The sequence below is a fragment of the Sus scrofa genome, chromosome X, assembly GCF_000003025.6.
Source record: "Sus scrofa isolate TJ Tabasco breed Duroc chromosome X, Sscrofa11.1, whole genome shotgun sequence".
In the NCBI taxonomy this organism is placed as follows: Eukaryota; Metazoa; Chordata; class Mammalia; order Artiodactyla; family Suidae; genus Sus; species Sus scrofa.
Window position 1 is genome coordinate 125,001,230 of NC_010461.5, and position 25,863 is coordinate 125,027,092.

Below are 25,863 nucleotides of genomic sequence, written 5' to 3' on the forward strand. Positions count from 1 at the left end.
TGACTATAACCCTAAGAAAATACTCCAAAATGTTGACAGTAGTTAATCCTGGATGAAAGACGGCCCCCATCCTCTTCCATCTCTTTTTGTCTTTTTGGGGCTGCATGGCATCTGGAGGTTCCCAGGCTAGGGGTCCGATCGGAGCTACAGCTGCCAGCCTACACCACAGCCACAGCCACGCCACATCTGAGCCGCGTCTGTGACCTACCCCACAGCTCACGGCAACGCCGGATCCTTAACCCACTAAGCGAGGCCAGGGATCGAACCCTAAGCTTCATGGTTCCTAGTCGGATTTGTTTCCACTGGGCCATGATGGGAATTCCTCCTCTCCCATCTCTTAAATTATCTTCAATGACCTTGTAGCACGTGACTGTCTGAGTCCCAGAACCTCCTCTCTAACCTGAGGACAACGGAGGTGCTACAGCTGAAGATAAACTCAGACGTAGCCTCGAAGCTCGATTTTATTTTCTGTGGTTACGAAACATTTAAGCACCAAACAAATAAGCGGATCCTGAGTGCGCAAGGGCCAGTACGGGCAAAAGATGAAGCCCCCATAATAAAGTGGCAATTCTGGCAGGAATCGCTGCCCCAGGAGGGCTGCACTGTCTGGGAAGGGACACAGGGCAGACCTTGGCCCCTCTCCCCAGCCCTGGCTTAGCGGCTAACAGGGGGCCCAAAGCGCTGCATGGTCCGAATCACCAGGGAAAGCTGGTCAAGAAAGTTTACGATGGAAATTCGGAGGAGGCGGGAATCGTCAGCTCTCCAGTGGCTGAAAGTGAGGGAAGTGACAATCAGGCAGGCGGCGGCGGCGGCGCCTCCAGTCCCTAGCTCGGCGCCTCCATCGCTCCCCAGCCGTTGCGATCTGCATTAGAGGTGGGCGCAGGGCAGCGCGTCCGCTCCCTCCCGGTCCTTGAGCGTCTGGGGAGTCGCCAGTAGAGCGCCCCTCGGGGGACCTGGGCCCGCCCACCTGCTGCCACTCCCGACCCGCCCCTTCCAGCACTTACACGGCCAGGTCGCTGCCGCTCACTGTGAGCTCCTTCCCAACCGCCCCTCGGTGGGGCTCAGCATCTGGGGCCAGCGAGCCGCGGGCGATCTCTGCCTCCCAGGAGGACGGGAACGGCACGCTTAGGGCGCTGATGGAAAGTCGGTTAAGGCTGTGGAGTTGGTGCTGTGGGCCGGGTCTCAGGCCGCCCTGACCAGGCTCGTCGCCTTCGGCACCGCTTCCAGCCCCTCCAGACCCGGCGTGGCCCTATAACCGCTCCCGGCGGCCGCGGCCTCCGCCTCGCCTCTCCGCCCCCCGACTCCTCCGTCTCCTCGTCGCTCCCCCCTCCCACGGCGGGCGGCCGCAGCCCGTTCCCCGCCGTCCCCTCGGGCAGGATACAAGACGTGTGCTCGGCTCCGTGGCCTTTTGGCTGCGGACGCGGGGTCTCCGCCCTCTTCCGAAGTGCGCTGGGCCGGCGCCACAGGCGGAACGCCCGCGGCGGCTACGGCAGCAGCGCCCGCGCCGCGGGGGCGGCCCCGGCCGCCAGGGGCACCCCTGCGGCCTGGGCCCTCGGAGCCGCCCGCCGCGCCGCTCGCGCCGGCGGCTGCGTCCGCCGCCTGCATGGCCGCCGCGCTCCGCCCTCGCCCCGCCCTCGGGCCGCGGCTTTCGCGGCCGCGCTCGCCCCGGCGGCTGAGAAGCTCGGGCCCCCTCGCGAAGCCCCGCCCCCCGCGCCGGCTCCGCCCCGCGCGCCTGCGCAAACCGGCCCCGCCGGGGCCGCGGGCCGTGCGTGGTCGGTTCCGGACCGTTGCCTCCCGCGGGGGTGTCAACCGGACCGGACGCGACTGGCCGCGGAGAAGCCGAGCCTCCCTCCGAAATCCCGGCCCCGCGCACGCTGTGTGACGCGATTTCAACTTCCTTTTTCTGTTTTCCTGCAAGTTTTTGACAGTGATTTTATACTCTTTTTTAAACTGGAGACACATTTTTAATCAAAAGTAAGTTTTTAAGGGAGTTCCCGTCGTAGCTCAGTGGTAATGAACCCGACTAGTATCCAGATTCGACCCCTGGCCTCGCTCAGTGGGTGACGGATCCGGCGTTGCCCTGAGCTGTGGTGTAGGTCACAGACGCGGCTCGGATCCCGCGTGGCTGAGGCTGGGGTGCAGGCCGGCGGCTACAGCTCCGATCCGACCCCTGGCCTGGGAACCTCCATGTGCTAGGGGTGCGGCTTTAAAACTAAATGTTTTCAAAGTAACGTGAAATTCTTTTTTTTTTTTTTTTTTTTTTGTCTTTTTGCCATTTCTTGGGCCGCTCCCACGGCATATGGAGGTTCCCAGGCTAGGGGTTGAATCGGAGCTGTAGCCACCGGCCTACGCCAGAGCCACAGCAACGCGGGATCCGAGCCGCGTCTGCAACCTACACCACAGCTCACGGCAACGCCGGATCGTTAACCCACTGAGCAAGGGCAGGGACCGAACCCGCAACCTCATGGTTCCTTGTCAGATTCGTTAACCACTGCGCCGTGCTGGGAACTCCATTTTTATTATTTATTTATTTCTTCGGTTCTTAATTTTTAATATAAATCCTATCAGGTCCCTGCTTGAAATCCTGAAACAATATCCTGCTGCCCTTGGAATCCAAGCCAAACTCCTTGCTGTAGCTGATAAAAGCCCTGTGTGCCCTGGCTCCCAGCTCCTCCACCTGCAGCTGCCTGCTTCCTTGCTCTGTGCAGCCTCTAGGGCATTCTCTACTCCTGCTCTTTGCACTTCCTCTTCCTATTTGGCAAACGCTGTACCCAGACTTTCCTAGGACTGCTTCCTTCTGGTCATTAGTATCTTGGCCCCGGTGTCACCTCTGAGAGGCCTTCGGGATCACCCATCTGACGTATTGCCATGCCCAGGCACCCTTCATCACAATGTCCTTTGCTACATTTCTAATAATCCGAGGCTGTCCTTTTGGACCCTCCTCCGCTGTTCCTGTATTGTCTCTGGGAACTTCTCCCGGCAGTTTATGCCCTAGGTGGTTTGTTGCTTGTTGGATGAAACAGTATTAACTACAACATTCCATCACTGTTAGTTACTCCTCGGTGTGAAACAATGTGTGCACAAAGTTACTCCCCGCAACCTAATGGGGTGGAGAGAAGCCATTGGACAGGAGCACTTGTCTCTCAGTGCAGACTGGGTGAAATCAACAACGGTACATTTACACACTTTTCCTCAACAGCACTGAGAAAGAATGAAAACCTCTAATGAAAAATGAAATGATTTCTGGAATATATCGTTATGTGAAAAAAGCAAAGTGCAAAGAACACCCCCACCCCCACCCACACATGCTTATTGAAAAGAAGAAGAAACACAGGATGGAGAACCCCGAAACTACTGAAAATGAGCACCTATAAGGGTGATTGCATTTCTTGTAATATAACTTTTTGTGTCGTTTTGACTTTGAACCATGTAAATATTTTATATATCCAAAAACATGTTTGGGGAGTTCCCGTCGTGGCTCAGTGGTTAACGAATCCCACTAGGAACCATGAGGTTGAGGGTTCGATTCCTGGCCTCGCTCAGAGGGTTGGGGATCCGGCGTTGCCGTGAGCTGTGGTGTAGGTCGCAGATGCGGCTCGGAGCCCGCGTTGCTGTGGCTGTGGTGCAGGCCGGCGGCTACAGCTCCGATTCGACCCCTAGCCTGGGAACCTCCATATGCTGTGGTGGGAGCGGCCCCAGAAAAGGCAAAAAGACAAACAACATGTTTGAAAGAGTGAAAAAGTCAAATGCTAAAATTGGATAAAAACAATTGAGGGAGTTCCCACTGTAGCTCAGCGATTTAGGAGCCTGGCTAGTATCCACGGAACTTCCCTTTGCCACAGGTGCTGCACTAAAACAAAAACCAAAAAACCAATTGAGTAGATGAGCCTAACTGCATATCTAATTGATAGCAGAACCACAGACAGAGACAAAAGAAGTCAGATACCTTTTTTTTTTCCTCGTTGGCTGCATCTACACCATGCAGAAGTTCTAGGGCTAGGGATCAAACCCGCACCACAGCAGTGACAACGCGAGATCCCTAACCTACTGAGTCACACGGAGAATTCCTTTCTCTCTCCCTCCCTCTCTCCTCTTTATCAGGTACCTTTTAAACTCAGTCTTCTGACTGTGTGCCTTTCACGGGATATACTCTAAGGACAGACAGAATTGGCTTTATTTTCGGTTTGTTGTTGGCAGAGAGAATGCCGAGGCGACTGTGAAGCTCTTTTGACTGTACTTTGGGCAGACTCTCTCTGGTAGAGGAAATGAGTGAATATATTGATGTACGGATGTTGTCAGGAATATTTCTGTGGAATGAGGGAAGGTGAGAAAGACGCATCCCATGCTGCTGGATTGGAATTGGGGTTGCACCATAAGCTTTTTTTTTTGGTTGTTAGGGCCATACCCACAGCCTATGAAAGTTCCCAGGCTAGAGGTTGAATCAGAGCTGCAGCCGCCGGCCTACGCCACAGCCACAGCCACGCGGGATCTGCGCCACGTCTGCGACCTACACCACAGCTCACAGCAACGCCGGATGCTCAACCCACTGGGCGGGGCTAAGGGTCAAACCTGCATCCTCGTGGACACTAGTTGGGTTCATTTTTGCTGAGCCACAATGGGAACTCCAGGGGTTGCAGTATGAACTCTTAAAAAACATATTTCCCGGAGTTCCCGTCGTGGCTCAGTGGTTAACGAATCCGACTAGGAACCATGAGGTTACGGGTTCAATCCCTGGCCTTGCTCAGTAGATTAAGGATCCGGCATTGGTGTGCATCGAAGACGTGGCTTGGATCTGGCGTTGCTGTGGCTGTGGTGTAGGCCAGCGGCTACAGCTCCGATTAGACAAGGCAAAAAGACAACACACACACACACACACACACACACACACACACACACACACACACACACACACATTTCCTGCAACTCTGGTGAGCTAGCGCTTAAGGATTCAGGTATGTCACTTCTGTGGCTCTGGTTCGATCCCTGGCCCTGGAACTTCCATTGCCAGGGGCACCCGCCCCCGAGTATATACAGTTCCTAGTTTTGTCCAGTGAAGTAGCCTAGAAGCAATGACACCCCAGCATTAATGAGCACACCCTGTACCCAAAACCAAAGGAACCAGAGCTCCTCGGATAAATGGATGAGTCCAGGTCTGGGGCAGGAAAAAGCACACACTGTGTCGGGAGCACCTCGTGGTACCAGAAGGTAAGGACATGCTTGAAAGGCAGAAGGGAGAGGCATGTCAAAGGGACACAGGAGCCAACCGGAAACAACCAAAGCTCGAACAATTTGTGCATCCGAAAAGCCCTTCAGCCTTTTGGAAGGAAAGTATGATTGGGAGGCCGGCAGGAAAGGTAATACGCGTGTCTATGTTGGGGGGGGGCACGGCAATTGGTGCCCCCACCCGTGCTGGAGGGGCCTTCCTGTGGCCTTACGCTTGGGGACACTCCTTGGCCTCTAGGGCATGTGCAGTTGGTGGGGTCCCCTCACGCCACAGGCCGTGCTTAGTGTCCAGGCTGTCCTGTCCACGGGCCACTCCTGGTCACAGAAGGCTGCCCAGAGCTGCGGCTTCAGACGGTCTGCACCCCGGTCGGTTCTGCCAGCGGGGCTCCCACCCTACACCCCGAAGGCGCCCCTCCCATCTCCCCGCCGACGTCCTGACCCCTGTGTCCCACTGCCCAGCGGATGGCTGCTAAGCACCAGATGACTCTGTCTCCCCGAGATGGGAGGGGCTGGCAGGCACCAGGGACTCAACCGCCATCTCCGGGGCGTCTGCACCGCCTCTGCCCTGCGCCTGCCAGTCGGCCCTGGCGGAGGCCTGGTCTGGGAGAAGCTCCCTCTCCCTCCACAGCCCACCCGAGCCCAGCCCAAATGATGGAGGCGCGACCCAGTTCGGTCTGAAAGGACAGCGTTTATTTGCTGGGGCATCTGAGGAAGAGGCTACACTACAGGCCGCGAAGGTGCTCCTTGCTGGCTGTGATCGAGGGATGTGGTGGCAGCTGTAGGCAACCATCTCCTGATCCTGAGGCAGAGGCCTGGGATGAAGCAGACGCTGCAGAGCAGAGGGAGGTAGGAAGACACACTGGGTATTTGGGGAAATTGCTTCTCTGCTGCCAACACCCCTGGACTCCTCAGCCTCGTAAACTAGTGTCTCCTTTATTGTTCGAACCCCCGTCCCTTATGGTTTATTGGGGACCACGAGCAGCGGCGCTAACACAGTCCCCTTCAGATCAGTCTCGCCCTCCCCTCTAGTGCAACGACAATGTCGACTTAAGTTTCCTGAAGGAAAAGGGACAGAGCTTTGGTGGGTGTCACGTGAGCTGCCAGAGCACCCCAGCTCCTAAGGGGGCCCCAGCCCCCGGCGTTCCCAGCTCCTGGTGGGGCCGGGGCCTTCCCCCTGCTCGTCAAAACCTCCGGCCCGAGGGCCTCTGTCTGTCTTCCCAGCCCGGGGACCCAGCGTTTACCCCAGGAGGGTGGCTTCCTTCAAGCCTCAGCCGGCCCAGGGCCCCTCCGCCGAGCAGGCGCCTGGACGGTCCCTGTGCCCGCACCCCAGGCCCCTCCCGTCCCTGCCGCCCGGGCTGCCCACTCAGCCAGCGAGTGGCGTGCCCAGCGACGTCCCCGTGCGTGCAGAGGTAGGGGCCACTTCCGAGCTGCGGGTGAGTGCAGGGCCTGGGGACCAGTCACCTGTCATCTCTAAGGGTCAAGAACTGCCCGCGGCCAGGAGCAGACAAGCAGAGGGGGTGCCCAGGACACCGCTCCTCTGGGCCGTACTTGGCCATTGCTCAGCTTTTGGCCTCAGCTGGTTTCGGGGACACAAGGGGGAGGCTCGCTGCAGCTGGGGGGTCAAGGAAGCTGACTGGCTGACTCTCCTTGCCGCGTGGAGTCAATGGCTGGGGACCAACGTGGCACAGGGACTTGCCTAAGGTCACAGCACAGACTCCCCAGCCTGCTCCTCCTTCGTCAGCTGCGTACTGCTGGCAGCAGCTGGGGGGCCTGGGCCTGTGTCACTTGGCCTCTGGGCAGCAGGCACCCGATGCCTCCCCTTTCGGGCCTGGAAAAGTGCGGCTAGCGGGCTCCTGCCCAGTGGGCTAAACGGGAAATGCGCCCCCCCCCCCCGCGCCCCTCAGAACCCTTCTAAAACAACGCCTTTCTCCTCCTCACCCTGAGGCACTTCTAGAAGCTGGCTGCACTCAGATTCTGGCTCCCCTAGGACACCGCTAGGAGCCTTGGCTGTCTCACCTTCTGTGCAAAGTGTGGGAGCAAACCCAGGGCAAGGGCTTTGAGCGGTGCCGGGCACCTACCGAGAGCCAGGTGCAGGTACCCGGTACCCGCCAGCTACTGTTATGAGCCAAATTGCAACATGAGAACACATTTAATGCTACATGCAGCTTGTGGCCTGGCCAGGCTCCTCCCCACACTCCGAGAATCCTACTTGGAGAACCCCTTCTCCATAGCTTCAGTCACTTCGGGGTGCAGGAAGCGGCTAGCCAAGCGCTCGATGTCATCCAGGGTCAGCCGGCTCAGGGACCGCTCGTAATCCTGAGGAGAGAGGCCGGGAGGATTCAGGGGCGCGCGGCGGGACGACCCTGTGATTGAGGCGGGGGCCGGCGGCGGCGGCGGCGGCGGCGGCGGCGGGCGACCCTTCTCACCCTCTGCAGTTGATCCAGGACTCTGCTGGCATCTGCAGCGCTGAAGTGGCGGCCCAAGACCTTGGAGACCAGCTGCCAGGCGGCTGGGGGCGGGGGCGGGGCCTCAGCCAGTCTCCGGGCCGCGCTTTCTTCCAGCAACACCTTCTCCAGCGGTTTGACCACTAGGTTGAGCTTGGAATTGGGCCCAACGCTGTAATCGGAGAGTCTTTTCCCATCTGCCCGAGAGAGAGGGATGGAGGTGTCGCCCGCAAGGGTGGGGATGGCCTCAGCGAGGCCAGGCGGGGGCGCTGCGACACCTGGCTGAGGAGGCCACCTCCCCGGCGCTCCAGCGGCCAGAGCCCCATCCGCCGCACCGCTGCGCAGGCTCGGCCCCGACTTCCCGCGGGGCTCCCCGGTTACCTGCTAGGGCCTTGCCCTTGAACAGCAGCCGCTGCTGGCGCACGGGGACGTTTAGCTTCTCGGAGACCAGATGTTTCAGCGTGGACACCAGCTCGTCCTCCGACACCTGGCCGGGCCAAGGATGGAAGGCAGGGGGTGAGGCGGCGGCCTCGGCCCCGGGCAGCCCTCCCGGCCTCCCCGGCGCCGCCGGCCCCGGCGCCCGGGGGCTGACCCAGCGAGCCGGGGGCCCGGCCGCCGTACCTGCAGGCTGCACTCGCGGCCCTGGAGCGCCTTCACCGTCAGCTGCATGGCGGCCGCGGCGGCGTCCACTCCGGCCGGCGCGCACCCCAACCGCCCCCTGCCGCGCGCCGCCGCCCCGGGCGCGCGCCGGAACCGCCCGCCGCCGCCGGAAGCCGCGCGAGGGGCGCGCCCGCCGCCGCCCCGCCCGCCCCGCCCCCACAACGCCCCGCCCCGCCGCCGCCGCCGCCGCCGCACGCGGGCGGCCGGGATGTGGCGGCGGCGGCGGCGCGAGTCGCGGAGCCGGGCCTCGGAGGCGTGGGAGCCGGTCGGCTCTCTGCTCCTGCGGCGCGAGGCCGCAGGGGGCTTGGCCCGGTCCTGCTCGTCTCCCGCTGCCCGCGGCAGACCAGCTGAGCTGGGGAGCAAGCAGGCGGGGGAGCCAGGCGCTCGTCTGCCCGCTGCTCCTTCTAGAAGCGAGGGGCCCGCCCCTCGGAGGGGATGCGTGGGGACCGAGGGCCGAAAGTCTGTTAGCCAGCCGGCCTCCGCCCCTTCCCCGCCGACCCAGCGACCCAGCCGCATCCGTCCTTGCCCCACCGGCCGGCCTCAAAGGGCAAAGACTGGAAGGGACCCGAGCTTGCTTCTCTCTTTTATTGAAATATATTTTCTGGGCAGTGCCCACCTACCTAACTCAGCATGGCCTCTTTGGCACTGAAAGCTGGAGAATAAAAAACCAGTAAAAAAAATAAGCCTGGATTTTTCTGAGTGCATAGTGCATGAGAACTAAAGGCCTTTGGTACACAAGAACTGTGGGGACAAGTGGGCGGAGGCTGGGTTAGGGGTGGCAAAAGCTGGCCCGAGGGGCCTCAGGGAACTGTGCACACGCTGCTATAGATGAAGTGGCCGATGACTAAGGCCAGCATCTCGGAGGTGCCACTCAGGGCCACGATGAAGGGGGCCTGGGAGGCGTAGTCGGCTTGAAGGCGGCGGAGAGACAGCTGCAGCATGGCTAAGGCCAGCAGGCTGTTTTGCACCCCAACCTCAATGCTGACTGTCCGCCGCTGGGCCACCGGGAGCTTCAGGCACGTGGCCAGGCAGTAGCCCACCAGGAGGCCCACCAGGGGCACCGTGAGGCCCACCAGCACGATGGGCAGCCGGACGCCTGCCAGGATGAAGACCCCCATGCGGTAGGCCAGGAAGAGGCCGCCCAGGAGCAGCACAAAGCTGAAGGGCTTGATGACCTGCAGCAGCAGCTGCGAGAACTTGGGGAGCTTGGACTTGATCACCACGCCTGCTGCTATGGGGATGGCGATGAACAGCAGGGTCCCCAGGATCTTGGAAATGGGCACGTGGAGTGTTTCGTGGATGCTGAGCAGGCGGCTGTAGACGGCCGAGGACAGCGGCAGGAAACCGGTGGCCGCCACTGTTGAGATGAAAGTCATGGAGATGGCCAGGGTGACATCCCCTCCAAGGAGGAGGCTGAAGAGGTAGCTCCCCCCGCCGCCGGGCGACGAGCAGGTGAGGATGAGGCCCAGAGCCAGGGCCTTGGGCAGCATGAAGACCTTAGCCATCAGAAAAGCATAGAAGGGCATGACCAGAAACTGGCCCAGGAGGCCCAGCAGCATGGGCTGGGGGCTCTGCAGCAGCCCCTTCAGAACCTCGAGCTCCACTTTGCACCCGAATGAGCACTTGTTGACAAAGATGAGAGGCAGGAGCAGGTAGAGGATGGGGTTCTCCGAGAAGTGAGCCAGGCCGGCGCCGAGGGTGGCGGGGGGGTCTTCGGCGGGCGAGACCTTGATGCGGAAATCTCTCCGCTCCTCGATCAGTTTGGGCGGGGCCTCGTGGGGGTCCACGAGCTGGATGTAGAGGGGGGCCAGGCCAGGCAGGCCTGAGTGGATGCTCACCACGAAGCCCCCCCCCCCGCCCCACGTGATGGCACTCACATTCTTGATGGCCAGCACCTCTGTGTCCAGGGAGGTGACCTGGAGCGCGGGGCCGGGCCCCGTGCCGTTGCCCCGGCCCGGGTACTGGCTTGAGATCACGATGATGCCCTCGCTCTCCTCTGGGAACTCAAACTCCATCACGGAGCCGTCGCCGATGCTCAAGTAGCGGCCCCTGGCCAGAGGCACGGCCCGGCCCAGAGCCGCGCTGGGGTGGGCACCGGCTGTTCCCTGGGCCCCCCACGGCAGGCTGGCGAGCAGCAGGGCAGCCCCGAGCACGCCTGCGGGGCCCGTGTGACCACCGCCCCCTCCCGGGCCAGGCCACCACAGGGGGCTGCCCCTGCCCCTCCTAGACACCATGGCTCCTCTGGAAGGAGAGTGAGCCCAGGCCCCCGGTGGCTCAGGAGCGCGGCCCCGCTGGTGCTGGCAGGTGGTCCTGGGCAGGGTCCATGGGCGAGGCCTGGCCCTGTGCCGCCTTTCTGGATGGTAGAGCTCTACCTGTGGACAGAAGGGATAGGGAGGTGGCTGGTGAGGGCCAGCCGCTGTTGGCCCGGCAGCATGGGCATCTGGAAGCCCACTGCTGGGAGGCTCAGCAGGGCCCCTGCCGCGAGCTCGGGAGGGGGAGGGAGCACCTAGTGCCACTGGCTGTCCCCTCCCCGGTCACGACTGCCTCCAGCGCCCCATCCCGCCCCCAGGGGGCCTGCCTACAGGTAAGCGTTCCCGTTCAGCTGCTGCTGTGTGCTGCCTTCCCTGGGTTTGCCCAGCAGTGACCATTCAGAGATGCCCTGATACCAAGGGAAATGGGAGAGCCAGCCCCAATCCTGCCACCATTAGCCTGTTCTCCATCTGCCTGACGACGCAGCTGTGGCACAGCAGTACCACAACCGGGGTGACATCTCAGCAAGACTGCCCTGGGCTGACAGACAGGCCTGATGGGAGGGAGTTAGGGCGTCTGAGCGTCATCTTCCAGGCAGAGAGCAGCAGGCGGGGTGGTGTGGGCAGTGGGACGGTGCCCACCAGCGACACGTGGTCGTGAATGGCGCTGCCACACTTGGCTCTCTGGCCTATGCCACCTGCTGAGACTGGAGATGGGGAGGTTCCCCGAGGGCGCGAGTCCCCTCTCCTCAGGGAAGCTGCTGGAAGGGGCAACAGGAAGGGATCGATCGGCTAGGGCCACAGGTCCACCGAGAAGTTTCCTCCTTCTGCCAGAGCTCCCGCTCCCCGGGCAGTCCCAGAGCCGCTGTGCCACATCTGAGAGCCTCTGCTCAGGGTCCGGGGACCCCTCCTCACGCCCATTTGTGCCCCTACCCGTGCCTGGAACTCCCCGTGAGACCCCAAGTGTTTCTAGTGCCTCGGGGCAAGGAGGAGCCTCGTCTCCTTTCACTTCGCAATGTGGGCAGCCAGCACCCTATTGTCACATCACCTGCAGGAACTGGGGCAACCAGGATGAGGACACAGTGATTTTTCATCACAAGTGTTGACTGACTCATGCCCTGTGCCCTCCTGGTCTTGGGAGAGGCCCCTGCTGCTCTAGATCCTACCCGGGCTGGGCCCCGGCCGCACCCCTCAGCCGCGACTGGGCAGCAGGGAAGTAGGTGGTGGAGGGCCGCTCGAGCAAAAGGCTCATCCCTGAGGAAGTCCCCGTCTACCACCCTGGGAGGCCATGGCCTCGCCCGGTTTGGAGTCTGGGTCACTTACCCTGGAGGCCTTGATCCAGCCTTGCGACCCACCGCCGCAGAGGGAGGCGCGAGAACCACAGGGAGTAGGAGAAGTAAAGTGGAGGGAGTCACGGGAAAAGACGAAGGCGCCCGGGGCTGAGGCGCCGGGCGGGTGGGAACAAGTGCAGAAGGGAGAGGAGACTAAGGGCCATCCACCCTGTCCTTCCAGTACGGCTGGCCGTTTTGAGTCACTGAGTCACTGCGTGAAGGGTCTGGCCCAGATCCCCAACGTTTCTGCTTGAGGCGCTGGAGAGTCTGAGGAGATGCACCCCAAGGCAGGGGAGAGAACCCCAGGCCGGCCGCTTTTTCTACACGGGCCGAGTGTTCGGTGGCAGGGCAGCTGGCAGTGCGCAGCCGGGGCTCCTCCCTACCTGGGAGTCCAGAAGTTTTCCGGGCGCGATCAGGGCTCAGGCAAGAACCGAGGAGGGAGCGAGGGAGGAGCACGCTGCCGCCCCGAAGCCGGCAGGCCGGCGACCCGCCCGGCCGGTCCCGGGGTCCCTCAAGCCACTCCCAAGCCCCGCGGCCACGCCAGGCCTCACGGACGCGCGGCGGTGGCCCTTCCCCGCGGGGCCCGGCCGCCCGAGCGGGCGAACACGGAGCCCGGCCGGGAGCAGAATCCGCCTTCCGCCCGCCCTTCCCGGCCCGAGGCTCTCACCTGCCTCCGCGGCCGCGAAGCTCGGCCCCGGCGCCTGCCGGGCCGGCGGACGCCCGCGAGCTCGGCCCTCTGGGGCCCCGCCCCCAGCCCGACGAAGCCCCGCCCCGCGCGCCCGCCCCGCCTACCCCGCGGCGGCCCCCTCACCTCCCGAAGCCGGGGCGGGTCCCGACCGGATGTGACGTATCTGGAAGCGACGGGGTTGCGTGCGCGCGCCGGCCCAGCCATCTTCCGGGGCGCGGTTGGTGGGAACTGGGCGTGGTCTCATGTGGCAGCCGAGCCTCGGGTCTCAGTCGTCTGTGGTCGCCGCCGGGGCGACTCGCTTTGGGTGGGCACCCCAGTCATTCCCAAACACGCTGCGACCTCTGGGGGCGGTGGGGCATGGGTTTAGCCGTTAGCCGGGCTGGGATGCCCGGGGGCTGTTGCTGGTGGCAGGAGCCTGGGTTCAGGGTTTCGCCCCAATTCCTGCTCTGGGCACCCAGCCCTGTGGCCCGAGGGCTGGGTCCATCCGACCTGGACTCCGGAACCCAAGCTCGGCCTGGTTCCACCTTCCTTCGTTGAAGCATTGACCGAGTGCCTATTCCACGCTGTGTCAAAACTATTTGGGGCCACCAAGAAGGTCTGGAGGCTTCACGGAAAAGGCTGTAAACAGATGGTGTGAGGAAGGACACAAAGGCAGTGAGGGTGTAGAACATGGCTGCGAGAAGAGAGTAAGCAAGTGTAGAATCGAAGGGGATTTGCATGTTTCCAAAGGCTGCTGGGCAACTGCAGTCACTCAGGCGGCGGGACAGTGGCCACCCACTGCTCTGGAAGAACCTCTTGTCTGGGCTGTGATGGAGGCCAGTGGTGCCCAAAGTTGCAAGTACTTACACCCAGGAGGTGCCTAAAGCACAAAGTTGAGAATGTCCAAAAAGACCCCAGAGCACCTTTATTTTATGTAATTTTCAAATAATAATTCATAATGTAAATAAAAACATTTCATACACACACACACACACATATTTTTTTTGCTGCACCTGAGGCATGCAGATATCCCGGGCCAAGGATCAAATCCACACCACAATGACAATGCCGAATCAACAGGCCACTAAGGAACTCCAAAAACATATTTTAAATTTTGACTTATTTAAATGCATTTTAGGAGTTCCCGTCATGGCTCAGCGGAAACAAATCTGACTAGTATCCATGAGGATGTGGGTTCGATCCCTGGCCTCCCTCAGTGGGTTAAGGATCCGGTGTTGCTGTGGCTGTGGTGTAGGCCAGCAGCTATAGCTCTGATTCCACGATGGGAACTCCTGGGAACTGTACTTTCTGCTCAACTTTGCTGTGATCCTAAAAAACAAAGTCTATTAGCCAATGAAGATACATAAAGCTTTTGGTTCAGGGTCATGGGTTTCAGCTTCTCAGATCACCGACTCCCAGGCAATAACCTGGGCCCTCCTCACGTCTGCTTCCTGGCCCTCTGGGCTCACGGTATCAGTGGCACGGCCTTTGCTCCTGGGCTGTCCCGCCCCCCCCTTCTGCCCCCTCCTCACATACTGTCATTTCTTGATGCTCTGTTCGCGCTCTGGCAGTACTTAACCCCTGGAGGAGGGACTCGTAAACCCATCACCCCTACCATGGCCCGAGCTGCCTGGCAGTGTGCCAGCCCCCCCCCCCCATCTAGGAAGTCCGAACCACCAAGTCTCCGTCATCTGACCCTAGACCATGTCTGCGCTCCCATGTGCTTTTCCAGCAAACCCTTCAGTTTCTGGCTGCTTCTCACCCAACGCAGGGAAACATAACTGTCATTTGCGAGAACGGCCAAGCAGCGCATGTGACCGGCCCGGACTTCAAAGGCATCTGCATTTGAGTGCTGGGGGGACGCACTTGCTGTTGAGGGAGGCACCTGGGCCGCTTCTAACCCCTGGCCCATCTGTGCAGGCCTGAGCTGTATCCAAGGGGCTCAGTGAGTTTCCCACAGCCCCAAAGGTCAAGACCAGCTTTCCCGAGCAAGACTACAGGGTGCCAGCCTGGGAGCCCCCTGCCCACCGCCCAAGTCACATCTCAGCCTCGGAGGGGCCGGTGGGTGGCAGGGCTGGACACAAAGGTGGCCTGCGAAGGGTGTGGGGGCGGGTCGGCTGGGCTTCTGGGACATGTCCCACCCCATGGCACCACCACCGACTCCCCACTGAATGCACTTCATTCCACTGGAGCCACCAGTTTATTGAGAGGTCGTCTAGAAAGCAGGCCCTCGGACAAACTGCAGGAGCTGCCACCCACCGTGCTAGTGACTGTGATCAGACTCGCCGCCTCCCCACCCGACAGGCCCGGCTCCAAAGTGGCCGCTCCTCTGTGCGGGGAGCAAGGCTGGAGGCAGCAGATGTCCGACGGAGCCGCCAGGTGTGGCTCATCACGAGTCACACGGAAAGAGCGAACCCACTCTGGGCTGGTGAGGTGCTAGAAGGGCTCCAAGCTGCCAGGCGGCTGCTCCCAGGCTTGGGGCTGCAGGAGCTGGGGACTTGGGTCGGAGCTGACCAGGGGGACAGCTTTAGGAAAAGGGGACGGGTCCCTGGGGCCCCCTGACCAGGCGCGACAGGGTCGGCGGCCGTGCACCCTCACGACAGCTCAGGGCCTGGTCGCTGGTCACCGCCTTGGCGCCCCCACGTGTCGGGGCAAGAGAACGCTCCTGGCCGGGCGTGGGCTCAGGCCTCCCCGGGCTGGGCACACGCTGCGTCCCTCGTGCTGTCCCGGGCTCGGTCGCTAGCTGGCTGTGGTCCTTCGCGGGATGCAGCCCTCCATCTCGAGCGCCTCGGGCCAGCCTTCGTACTTATTGGTGTGCCTGCTGTTCTTCACGTGCTGCGGGGCGGCAGGAGCGGGAGGGCACGGCCTCAGCCCTCGGGCATAGGGGACAGACAGAGCCCTCCACCCCCTGTGCTGGTGTCAAGCAAGCATGTCCTCTCAGGGCATCGTTCCCTCTGTCCCAGCCTGCCCCCCACAGGCGACACGGGGAGGCTGAGTGGGCCAGGCACACACTGGGCGGTCAAGAGGGAGCGTGTCCCCGCCCGAGGGGAGCCACGCTGGAAGCTGCGGGAAGAGCAAGGCCAGAGGGGGCGGGGAGGGTGGGCTTTCGGCAGCCAGGGCCTTCCAGAAACCACTGCCTTGTTTGCCTTGTCCTGCTGCGGGGAGCAGGGCTTGGGGGGCACCGTGGTGTTAACTGGGCTGGGAAGCTCCAGAGAACGAGGACAACACCGGGGGCTCACCAGCCACGTGCACACAGCCTGACACGTGTGGCCTCGGAGGAACAGTTGGCCAGAGAGAAGGGCGTGAGTGCAAACTGGGGTTCTGGGTGTCAGGGGATCAGACAGGACCGAGCATCTTTTTTCTCTCTGGCTGTGGCCTGCAGCGGCTTCATGTGGGATCTCAGTTCCCAGGCCAGAGACTGAAGCCAGGCTGTGGCGGTGAAAGTGCCAAATCCTAACCACTAGACCACCAGGGAACTCCCAGGACCGATCATCTTGAAGACGTACGGGAGGGTGGCTTCTTAGCTGCGAGTGCTGCCCATGTGAAAGCTTCGCCTTCTTTAGGGTGAAATCCCTGAGACGGGGCGATGGGCGTTACGGCCCTCCCTGTACAGACAGCGAGGGGCCAGGGCCGCCAAGGGGGCAGGGAGCCGGGCAGCACTCGGGGAAGGCTGTGGCGTGAACAGAAGGGGGCCTCAGAGGATGCAGGCGGGAGGGGCGCGCACGCTGCCCTGGGCCGGGCCCTGCCCATACCTGCTCAAAGGGGCTCTTGTTCTGCACACCCTTGGCCCCCACAAACACCCAGCTGTCCCGGAAGGCCAGGTCCTTGACGTTCTTGCTGCCCAGGTCACTGAACAGCTTCCTGGTCTCTTCGTTCATCCTGCCGCACAGAAGGGAGGCACGTGAGCGGGCGCGGCGGCGGGGCGAGGCTGAGGCTGGCCTCGACGAGAACTTACTTAGTGGCGGGGTCGTCGTAGGAGGCCACAAACACCAGGGTGCCTTCATGCAGCGGCCGAATAAACTTCAGCAGGTCGTTGACATCTGGGGGGACAGGTCCCACTCACCGAGGAACATCAGGCACCCCTGACGCCCCTTCCCCACCCGCCCTGTTCTCCCAACGAGGAAATGACATCGCGATCAGGGCCGCTGCGTGACGGGAGGGACAGCGGGTCTGAGCGGCCAGCGTGGGACCCGTGACCGTCCAGCTGTCCCTCCCCGGCCCGCGGACGGAGGGAGCCACGCTTCGGGAGAAGTGCCGCCTTCGGGGCCGCACTCACCGCCTGCCCACATGTCGAAGGCGCGGGCCTCAATGAGCTCTCCGCTTACCCCTGGGCGAGAGGGAGGAAGGGACGGTGCTGCCGAGAGCCACGCAAGGTTGGGGAGCTTCTGCCCGGCATCTGAGGCCCTGAGGGGCTCCCCGGGACACTCTTGTCCATTGGGTCGCCCCTCTGGGGAGACCTCAGCTCGCACAGACCCCTTGCCAGCATCCCCCCCCACCCCCGGAGTTCCTGGAGGAGCGGGGGCGCGGAAGGAGGTGGGGACTCACCGTTCACCAGGGCGACGTTCAGTCCACGGCCCACGTTGTCCTTGACACTGCTCATGAGCCTGGCGGGAGCACAGCGCCCTCCAGCGGCCCGCTCTGCCTCGCCCAGCTCCCGGAACCCCATGCCCTCCCCATCCCAGCCCCGCCAGGGAGCTCACATCTTGTCCTCCAGGCAGATCTTGGGTCCAATGACGTTGGCAGCCCCGCTGACCATGCGGAAGGCCAGGTGCTCCTCAGGACATGGCTGGGGCAGGCCGCACTTGTACTTCCTGGCCCGTGGCTCTGGGTGGGGACAGGAGGGGTGACCCATGGGCCTGGCTCTGGGGTGCGGGAGATCTGAGCGTAGGAGGTCAGGACCCGCCCAGGGAGAGGAAGGAGTGACCACAGACCAGGGGACTGGAGGGGGAGGGGACATGGCTCAGGCTGACCCGGGCCTCTTCCATAGATGCTTGGCACTCCGCTGGGGCCGGCTTCAGGGCAAGGTGACAGGAAGCCCAGGGAGGCTTTTCTGCCACTGGCGGGAGAAGAGGAAGGAGGCAGGAGGGCCGGCCCAGGCTGGCCCCGCCAGAAACAGGGCGCAGGCGGGGAGGGAGGCCCCCCCTGCCCCCCCGTGGAGAGCACTGGATCCCCGGGGACAGAGGCAGAGGCGGGGCAGGGGGGAGCATGGTCTCTGTTACAGGGTGAGCTGTGTCCCCACGAAAGGCGCACTCACATCCTAATGCCCAGGACCTCAGAATGTGACCCTATTCGGAAAGAGGGTCACTGAGGACGTGTTAAGATGAGATCATCCTGGAACAGGGTCTAACGACACGTGTCCTTAGAAGACAGAAGAGGAGACAGACTCGGAGGAGGAGCCACAGGTAGAGATGGGAGGGGGTGGCCACAAGCCAAGCGACACCTGGGGCCACCAGAGCTGCAAGAGGCAGGAAGGGCCCTCCCCTGGAGCCTTTAGAGTGTGTGCAGGCTTCTGGCACCTGTGGATGTCACACTTCCAGCTTCCTGAACCGTCAGCGGATACATGTTCCTTGTTTAAGCCGCGCAGCTTGTGCCAGTTTGTTATGGCCAAGGCGGGAAACTGATAATACGTTTGTTTTTCTTTTTAAATAGTCATAATTTGCTTTTAATTTTACTTCATTTTTTTTAGTGCTGCACCTGCAGCATATGGAAGTTCCCAGGCTAGGGGCTGAATATGCCACAGCCACAGATGCACCAGATCCTTAACCCCACTGAGCAAGGCCTGGGATTGAACCCACATCCCCAAGGATACTAGCCGGGTTCTTTACTCGCTGAGCCACCACGGCACTCCCTGATACAGATTTTGATACCAGGAAGTGGGGTGCTGCTGTAACAAGTCCCTAAGAATGTGGAAATGGCTTTGGATCCGGATAATGGGTAGAGGTTGGAGGATTTTGAGGCGCGTATTAGAAGAGGCCTAGGTTGGCTTGAGAGACTGTTGAGAGACATGCGGACGCTGTAGGTGCTTCTGGGGAGGGCTCAGAAAGGAGCGCCGAGCAGGAGAGAGAGCCGCTGCTGTCTCGGGGGACACATGCATCATCGCGCCTAGGATGCTGCTAGAAACGTGAAGGCTGAAGGTGCTTCTGGGGAGCTCCCAGCCGGAAGCGGGGGACATGCGATGGGACACTGCAGTCCTCGTCAGAAAGTGGCCAAGAACGTGGCCAAAACATGTTCTAGTGTTTTGTGGAAGGCAGGACTTGTGAATGCTGAACGTGGGGATTTAGCTGAGGAGATTTCCAAGCAAAGTCTGGAGGCTTTGGTCTGTGGCTTCTCCTCGCTGCTCATGGTAACACGTGAGGGAAGGGAGGTAACCTGAGAAAGGACTTATTAAGGAGCTCCCGTCGTGGCGCCACGGAAATGAGTCTGACCAGTGTCCATGAGGACGCAGGTTCCATCCCCGGCCTCGCTCAGTGGGTTAAGGATCCGGCGTTGCCGTGAGCTGGGGTGTAGGTCGCAGATGCGGCTCGGATCCCACATGGCTGTGGCTGTGGTGCAGGCTGCCAGCTGCAGCTCCGATTGGACCCCCAGCCTGGGAACCTCCATATGCCGCGGGTGCGGCCCTAAAAAGACCAAAAAATAAAGAAAAGAAAGGATTTATTAAGCATGAAGGAACCCGAACTTGAAGATCTGGAAAATTCTCAGCCTAATGATACTGCAAGAGCCGAGAAAGCAGTCCCCGGGGAGAACACAAAGAGTGCGGGCACAAAGAGTGCAGGCATATGTGCTCATGGACCCGCTCAGCCACGCTGCAGAAGTCAGGACAGAGAGATGAGGTTCTCCAGGAAAGATCTGGGGGCCCTCCTGTCCTACAGCTTAGACCCCCATGAATTTGCACAGGCGATCGACAAGGTTCCAAGGTTTTTGCGCCCTGGATATCACCCGGGACTGAACGACCCAGTAAAAGGGGCAGGGCAGGGGCTGCAGAGGCCAGAGGTGGCAGGGGCCCAGAGGGAGGGTAGGACCGTCCCCTGCATTCCAGAGCCTGCCAACCGCCCCAAAAAAGGCCCGGGATTCCTCTCATGCTTTGGAATCTACCAGTGTCTGCTCGGCTGGGCTTTGGACTTGCTTGGGGCCGACACGACCCTCACAGCTTCCTGGTTCTCCCTTTGGGAACGGGGATGTGTGGCCTGTGCTCGTCCCGCCAGCGTATTCTGGAAGCAGGGAACTTGTTTTCTAGGTTCACAGCTTGCAAGCAGCTCCAGCGGCCTTTGATGGCCACTCTGGAGGCCTGGGGACAGGCAGGGGGTCACAAAAGTGGGAAGAGGGCCGGGCACAGGGGAGGAGCGGGGCGGTGACAGGGGCCTTACCTGCAGTCACTGAGTTCTCCGGGCCTGTGGGTACAGAAAGTTGTTTCCGTTATAGTTCGTGCGGAGGTTTCCCAGTGGCTGCAGCAGGGCGCCTGGCCATGGACCATGAAGTCAAGGGGAGGGGCCAGCGGCTCAGCCGGGCTGACCTTGGCATGTCCATTCCTGCTCAAGGCTGAATGACGTTCAGAGACCAAGCGCTCTGCTCCAGGCAAAGGGTCAATCAGAATTGCCAAAAGCGCTGGGTGAAGCTCACCCGTAGTGAGGGGTAGGATGCCCTCCCCATCTCAGACCCTGGCAGGAAGCCAGCAGGGGGCAACCAGGGTGTCCTCCCCAAGTGAGCCCCCTGCCCCTCCCTCGGGCCCCACTGACTCTGAATGCACAGAGAATTCGAACGCGCCGGGATGGGGGCTTCCAGCCGAAGCCGCTGGGCGGTCGGGAAGGCCCGGCCGGACGCCAGGAGGCAGACTGAGGGCGGCTAGAGGTGTCCCCCCAGGAAGAGACAGAACACCCAGGCCCCCGTCCCCCACCCCGGCCCGGAGCCTCCGCCTGCAGCCCCCGCGGCCGCCCCGGGGACCTTCCCAGGGGGGACACTCACTGGCAAAAAGCTGCTGGATGCGGGGAAAGCCACTGCCAGGCCTGCCGAAGAGGATGCTCACCAGGATCCAGGTGAGGCCCACGGAGAGGACCAGGACCACGATGCGGAGGGGGCCTGGGGCAGTTCAGACACGGGCGAGGCCCCCTCAGAGGCCTGCGAGCGCTCGCGGGACCCCAGGGCCCCCCAGGGCCCCCAGCCGCTTAGGAAGCAGTGACTGGAGACCAGGACGGTGGGACCTGTGGCTCCCACGGGGGCGAGAGGGACCGGGGCTCCCGGCGGTCGGAGGAGGAACGCCAAGTCCAACGCCAAGGCTCTGGGCTCGGTTCTCCCCGGCCGGCGCCCAGGGCCTTGCAGGACGCCCTGCTCCAGGGGCCTCTCGCGCCCCCACGGGCCGGCAACCCCTCGCTTCCTGCCTTGGAGGCCCCAAGAGATTCGAGTCCCCCCATCCCGTCCCCTTGTCTCCTGCAGAGATGGGGGAGGTCCCTCCTCTCCGAGACCAGCCGGTCCTCCCTTCAGCTGCTGCGAGCTGGACGCCGGGCTCTCCGCCCTGCTCGGGTTACTTTTTCGTCTTTTACTTAAGATTTTTTTTAATTACAGTTAAGTTACAGTGTTCTGTCATTTCTGCTGTACAGCAACGTGATGCAGTCATATGTATATATTATATTCACACACACATATATATATATATACACTTGTTTCACTTTGTCCTCCCTCATGTCCCATTACAAGAGATCGGATACAGCTCCCTGTGCCAAACAGCAGGGTCTCACTCTTCTCCATTCGGTGTGCGACAGTTTGCATCTACGAACCCCAAACTCCCAATCCATCCCACTCCCTCCCCCTCTCCCTTGGCGAGCAGAAATCTGTTGCCTAAGTCCGCCATTGGATCCGGCAGTCCCACTCCTGGGCATCTATCCAGAGAAAACCATGACTCGCAAAGACACATGGACTCCAGTGTCCACTGCAGCACTCTTTCCAACAGCCAAGACATGGAAACAACCCAAGTGCCCACTGACAGAGGAGCGGATCGAGAAGAGGTGGTACATACACACAGTGGAATATTACTCAGCCATTAAAAGGAACGAAAGACTGGCATTTTTAGCAACATGGATGGACCTAGAAATGATCATGCGAAGTGAAGTCAGCCAGATTATGAGACACCACCATCAAATGCTTTCACTGACCTGTGGCATCTGAAAAAAGGACAGACGGAACTTCTTTGCAGGACAGATACTGACTCACAGACTTTGAAAGGAGAGAGGTTGGGGGATGGGGGGATGCTGGGGGTCTGGGATGGAGATGTTATAAAATTGGGTGGTGATGATCATTGTACAACTACACATGTAATAAATCCATTGAGTAATAAAAAAAAAAAGATACATGCACATGTATGTTCATTGCAGCACTATTCACAATATCCAAGACATGGGAACAACCTAAATGCCCATCGACAGATGAATGGATTCAGAAGATGTGGTACATATACACAATGGAATACTACTCAGCCATAAAAAAGAACAAAATAATGCCGTTGGCAGCAACATGGATGGAATGAGAGACTCTCATACTATGTGAAGTAAGTCAGAAAGAGAAGACAAATACCGCATGATATCACTTATAAATAGAATCTCATATATGGCACAAAGGAACCCATCTACAGGAACGAAACAAACTCATGGACTTGGAGATCAGGTTTCTTTTTGTCTCCCTCTTTCCCCTCTATTTCCACCACCTCCCGTCCTGAGAAAATGCAGAGGGAAAGGCCTCCTTCAGAATCACGCCCCCAGCCAGCCACTGGCCTCCCTGCCCTGCCGGCTCCTCCAGAGGCCTCTGTGCTGGCTCTTTGCAAGCCTAGTCTCCGACCCAGGGCAGTGCACCCCGGCCTCCGCCACGCACGGCTCCTCAACCCTGCCGCCAACACAGCTTGTTGCTAAAGCCACCTGGGACCTTCTTGGTGTCAGCGCCCCGGGTTACCTGTTGGCCCTGATCTTCCTCGACCTCTCAGTTGGCTCTGCAGCCTCCGGCTCAAACCCTGCTGGGCTGGCTTGTGGATGGACAGCGCCCTGGGGCCCCACCCAGACACGCCTCGTCCTTCTTGCCTGCTGGCTTGGTTCACCTCCACTGTCCCCTGAAAAGCTGGCCTTTCCCAGGCTCCTGCCCCAGGCTCCCCTCACTGCTGACACTCTCCTCTGCCCCCGGCCTTGGATTAACCCTCACCTGGCAGAGCAGTGACTCGATTTTCCTGCCCCAGCCCTGACCACTCTCGCGGCCACACCTTCCCAGCCAGTTACTCACGGGCCGGCTTCCCTAGGGTCACATTCATAAGGCGGCAACCTTAGCAGCTATGAAATCCGCTCCCAACCCATCCCTCCTCGAGCCCCTCATCTTACTTGTCTGGGCATGAGCAGGGCTGCCACTGGGGTCACATGCAACCCCAGGACCGCTTTGGCCAGCTTGTCCTCTGAGACCACCGCCTCTCCACCCAGCCCCAGACTCCCTGGAGCCTCTCTCCCAGTTGGGAGAAAACGACCATCTTACTCATCGCACAGCTTGGGGAGGTGCACTCCTCGGAGATGAAAAGATCTGCTCAAGGTCATAGAATGAGTGTTTCTGCAGAGGCCTCCATTTCCAAAACCCAACCTTAGGTCCCCCCCAGCGGCTCGGCCCCGACCCGTCCAGACACAAAACTCCCTGGACACCCGGGCCTTCAGGAGCTCTCCTTGCCAAGTCCCTCTCGTTCACTGTGCAAGCCACCCACCTGCCAACCTCATGTCCACTTCTCCCGCTGGGTTGGGGCCGCCGGCAGGTGCAGTGTTTGGGGACAGAGCGCTCTGGGGGGCAACAAAAGAAGAGCAGGTTGGGGCGGGGGTCTGGGATGGGCCCGTGCTGTGGCCTCTGCGCGATCGCTGCAAGGACTTGTTCATTCCACTACCTGACCAGGCTCCTCGGGAACGCGGAGAGAAGCCTTGCCGGGACCGGAGGGGCCTCTGGAACCTGTCGGCTCACGGTCGTGCCCACGGGAGCTCCGAGGGCTGGGAAGTCGAAGTGGTTCCCTCGGACGCGGGCCCCTCCCGTGGGAGGCCCCGAGCTCAGGCCGCCCCTCTGGGTCTGGCGGCCGGCGGCGCGGGTTGGGCCGGCCGGGGACGTGCCTGACCGCGGGGGGAGGCGAGCTCGGTCGGGGGCAGCCCCGTCAGGCCGGCCGCTCCGCTCCGCTCGGCGCGGCGAGGCCAGGGAGCTGCGCTGCGCGGCCCGAGAAGCCTGGCAATGGCGGCCCCGGGGCGGGAGCCCGGCCCACGGGCGCCACCTCCGCTGTCGGCCGGGCTGGGCGGCCGGGCCCCCGGTGGGAGGGCCCGGCCCGGCCCCGCCCCCGACGCGCGCTCCCGCGCAGTCGCGTGCTGCTGAGGGGGAGGAGCCCGGCCCGGCCCCGCCCACGAGGTTTCGGCTCAGACCCGGCTTTGAGGGCTGCGGCTAGGCTCGGGCCCCGCGCTCGGCTTTCTGAGGCCTCGGAAGGGGCGGGTGGGTCTGGGCGCAGGATGAGAAATTGTTTCAGAGTTAATCCACGTGCCTCTTAGAGAAGTGGGGGTAGAGACGAGCCCGGCGGGGAACCGGGAAGGCGACCAGGCCAGCGGGCTCGGCCCTGCCACACACACGCCCTCGCCGCCTGCTTTCTAGAGGGAGGCTCCCCGCTCGCTCTGAGGATGGCGGGGCGTCTAAACGCCGCGCTGGGAAACGCCTCGGGCCTCCGGGCGCAGCGCCCAGCGCACCGGGAGAGCTGCGGCCAGCCCTGCCGCCTGGACCCGTCTCCCTGGATACTAGCCGCATTCTTTTTATTATGATTTTTGTCTTCTCTAGGGCCGCACCCGCGGCACATGGAGATGCCCAGGCTAGGGGGCTAATTGGAGCTGTAGCCGCCGGCCTACACCAGAGCCACAGCAATGCCAGATCGGAGCCGTGTCTGCGACCTACACCACAGCTCATGGCAGCCCCGGATCCTTAACCTACTGAGGGGGGCCAGGGATCAAACCCTCAACCTCCCGGTTCCTAGCCGGATTCGTTTCCACTGCTCCATGATGGGACCTCCACTAGTCGCATTCTTAACCCGCTGAGCCACAACAGGAACTCCAGACTGCTGGTTCTTGGGGACAGTGTATACTGCTCAGAGCAGGCGTTCTGGGAAGGTGGCTTTAATGAGTCCCCCTGAGAGTCCAGAGGCAGACCATCAGCCACAGGGGCACCACACTGGCGATGGACCGGAGGCCTGCGATTCGATTCATTCCTGGTCTTCTGTGCCGCAGGGGCAGCCCTGTTCCTCTGGGGACTTGGAGAGGATGAGACCCTTGTGTCCCCACCCAGCCTCTTGCCTGTGCCCCAGTGTAGCTCCCATAGCTGCGATGCCAGTTTGCTGTTTCCTTGGCTCCTTGTGTCCCTGCCTGAGGCGAGGCACCCAGGGCAGTGCCCTCAGCCCATCCCTCATCGCCCTCAGTACAGACCCCAAGCGCTGAGCTGTCGTTTGTGGTGATCATGTGCTTATGCCCCTGAGTAGGCACCCAAAGCTGAGGTGACAGCTGGTGGTCCTCAGTTGGGCCCTCATGTCTTCGTTCCGTCTAGGCAGCCAGAGCTGAACAGACTGTCCTCATGCGCGACCTTTGGCCCCAACCCTAGATTGGCCAACTGGATCTCGGGCGACAGTCAAACACCCTCACCTGAGGTCGTCTCTGCCACAGTGTAGGAATGACCCTGATGGCCCGCGGCTTTCCATTCCAGGGTGGGTACCAAGACATGTGCCTTCACTGACCCATCTCACCTGGGCCCTGGCGTTTCAGGGCCCTCTGCTGGGCCAGGTCCCTGCCCCACTAGCTCCCATTGCTGAAGCACTACTCGTGTGCTGTGTCTTGGTTCCTGCCTCAGGGTGGGGACCTCACCTGTCTCTTGTGCCTTTACCAGAGCTTAGGCACCCAGAGTGGACGTGAAGTGACTCTACACCTGGGCCCTTAAGGCTCACCCTAGGCCAGCATCCCAAAGCCAAATGGTAGTCGAGCCCTGAAATTTGGACCCGATGCCTCTAAGCTGGTGTGGGCACCCAGGGCTGAGGGCTACTGGCTGTCCTCACGTGGGCCCTTCTGCTCTGTCCCAGTGTAGAGAGAGTCAGTGCCAGCCGAAAGCCCTCAGCGCCACTGTCACCTCCTAGAGCTCAGGCGACAGGTGTCTTTCCTCTCCTGGGACCGGCTGCATCTGCTGCAGGGCAAGCACGCAGGCCCTCGTCCCTTTCCCCACTGGAGGGCCTCACAGCTGCGGGGACATTTGTCTCAAGTCAGCGAGGCCCTAACGAC

At 61.4% G+C, this 25,863-nt stretch overlaps 4 protein-coding genes across 11 annotated transcripts; all 4 read right to left on the minus strand.

Moving 5' to 3' along the window:
• Positions 444–1,977, minus strand: LAGE3 (L antigen family member 3). Its single transcript, XM_003360514.3, has 3 exons — positions 1,382–1,977; positions 1,005–1,133; positions 444–769 (listed from the first exon to the last, which is right to left on the minus strand). Exons 1-3 carry the CDS (start codon positions 1,960–1,962, stop codon positions 655–657), a joined length of 825 nt encoding a protein of 274 aa, XP_003360562.2. The 5' UTR covers positions 1,963–1,977; the 3' UTR covers positions 444–654.
• Positions 5,892–8,428, minus strand: UBL4A (ubiquitin like 4A). Of its 2 annotated transcripts, none has more exons than XM_003360512.4 (5): positions 8,289–8,428; positions 8,049–8,154; positions 7,650–7,864; positions 7,433–7,539; positions 5,892–6,052 (listed from the first exon to the last, which is right to left on the minus strand). In XM_003360512.4, the coding sequence occupies exons 1-5, from the start codon at positions 8,334–8,336 to the stop codon at positions 5,941–5,943; spliced, it is 588 nt and encodes a 195-aa protein (XP_003360560.1). In that variant the 5' UTR covers positions 8,337–8,428; the 3' UTR covers positions 5,892–5,940. The 2 variants fall into 2 exon arrangements, with proteins under 2 accessions (XP_003360560.1, XP_003360561.1); XM_003360513.4 differs by having other exon boundaries at positions 7,302–7,539; positions 8,289–8,420.
• Positions 8,899–12,763, minus strand: SLC10A3 (solute carrier family 10 member 3). 6 transcript variants are annotated; one of them, XM_013986576.2, is made up of 3 exons: positions 12,719–12,761; positions 10,205–10,699; positions 8,899–10,117 (listed from the first exon to the last, which is right to left on the minus strand). In XM_013986576.2, exons 2-3 carry the CDS (start codon positions 10,559–10,561, stop codon positions 9,128–9,130), a joined length of 1,347 nt encoding a protein of 448 aa, XP_013842030.1. In that variant the 5' UTR covers positions 10,562–10,699; positions 12,719–12,761; the 3' UTR covers positions 8,899–9,127. The 6 variants fall into 6 exon arrangements, with proteins under 6 accessions (XP_013842030.1, XP_013842031.1, XP_020936404.1 ...); XM_013986577.2 differs by lacking the exon at positions 12,719–12,761 and adding an exon at positions 12,575–12,667; XM_021080745.1 differs by having other exon boundaries at positions 8,899–10,699; positions 12,719–12,763.
• FAM3A (family with sequence similarity 3 member A) lies at positions 14,756–23,890 on the minus strand. Of its 2 annotated transcripts, XM_003360509.4 has the most exons (10): positions 23,466–23,890; positions 23,292–23,364; positions 20,534–20,647; positions 19,939–19,962; positions 17,275–17,398; positions 17,120–17,178; positions 16,851–16,901; positions 16,530–16,614; positions 16,327–16,453; positions 14,756–15,409 (listed from the first exon to the last, which is right to left on the minus strand). In XM_003360509.4, the coding sequence occupies exons 2-10, from the start codon at positions 23,302–23,304 to the stop codon at positions 15,314–15,316; spliced, it is 693 nt and encodes a 230-aa protein (XP_003360557.2). In that variant the 5' UTR covers positions 23,305–23,364; positions 23,466–23,890; the 3' UTR covers positions 14,756–15,313. The 2 variants fall into 2 exon arrangements, with proteins under 2 accessions (XP_003360557.2, XP_005674108.2); XM_005674051.3 differs by lacking the exon at positions 16,851–16,901.

Excerpts from the sequence above, each read along its gene's own strand:
- LAGE3 (XM_003360514.3), bottom strand. The coding sequence starts at position 1,962 with ATGTGTCTCCAGTTTAAAAAAGAGTATAAAATCACTGTCAAAAACTTG. Across the intron at positions 1,134-1,381 it reads CGGAGCCGAGCACACGTCTT|CGCCCTAAGCGTGCCGTTCC; the intron begins GTATCCTGCCCG and ends ACTTTCCATCAG. Across the intron at positions 770-1,004 it reads AGCGGCAGCGACCTGGCCGT|CCACTGGAGAGCTGACGATT; the intron begins GTAAGTGCTGGA and ends CCTCACTTTCAG.
- FAM3A (XM_003360509.4), bottom strand. Across the intron at positions 16,615-16,850 it reads CTTCGACATGTGGGCAGGCG|ATGTCAACGACCTGCTGAAG; the intron begins GTGAGTGCGGCC and ends CTGTCCCCCCAG. Across the intron at positions 16,454-16,529 it reads TACGACGACCCCGCCACTAA|GATGAACGAAGAGACCAGGA; the intron begins GTAAGTTCTCGT and ends TCTGTGCGGCAG.
- SLC10A3 (XM_021080745.1), bottom strand. The coding sequence starts at position 10,561 with ATGGTGTCTAGGAGGGGCAGGGGCAGCCCCCTGTGGTGGCCTGGCCCG.
- UBL4A (XM_003360512.4), bottom strand. The coding sequence starts at position 8,336 with ATGCAGCTGACGGTGAAGGCGCTCCAGGGCCGCGAGTGCAGCCTGCAG. Across the intron at positions 7,540-7,649 it reads TCCTGGATCAACTGCAGAGG|GATTACGAGCGGTCCCTGAG; the intron begins GTGAGAAGGGTC and ends CTCTCTCCTCAG. Across the intron at positions 6,053-7,432 it reads ATGGAGAAGGGGTTCTCCAA|CGTCTGCTTCATCCCAGGCC; the intron begins GTAGGATTCTCG and ends TCTGCTCTGCAG.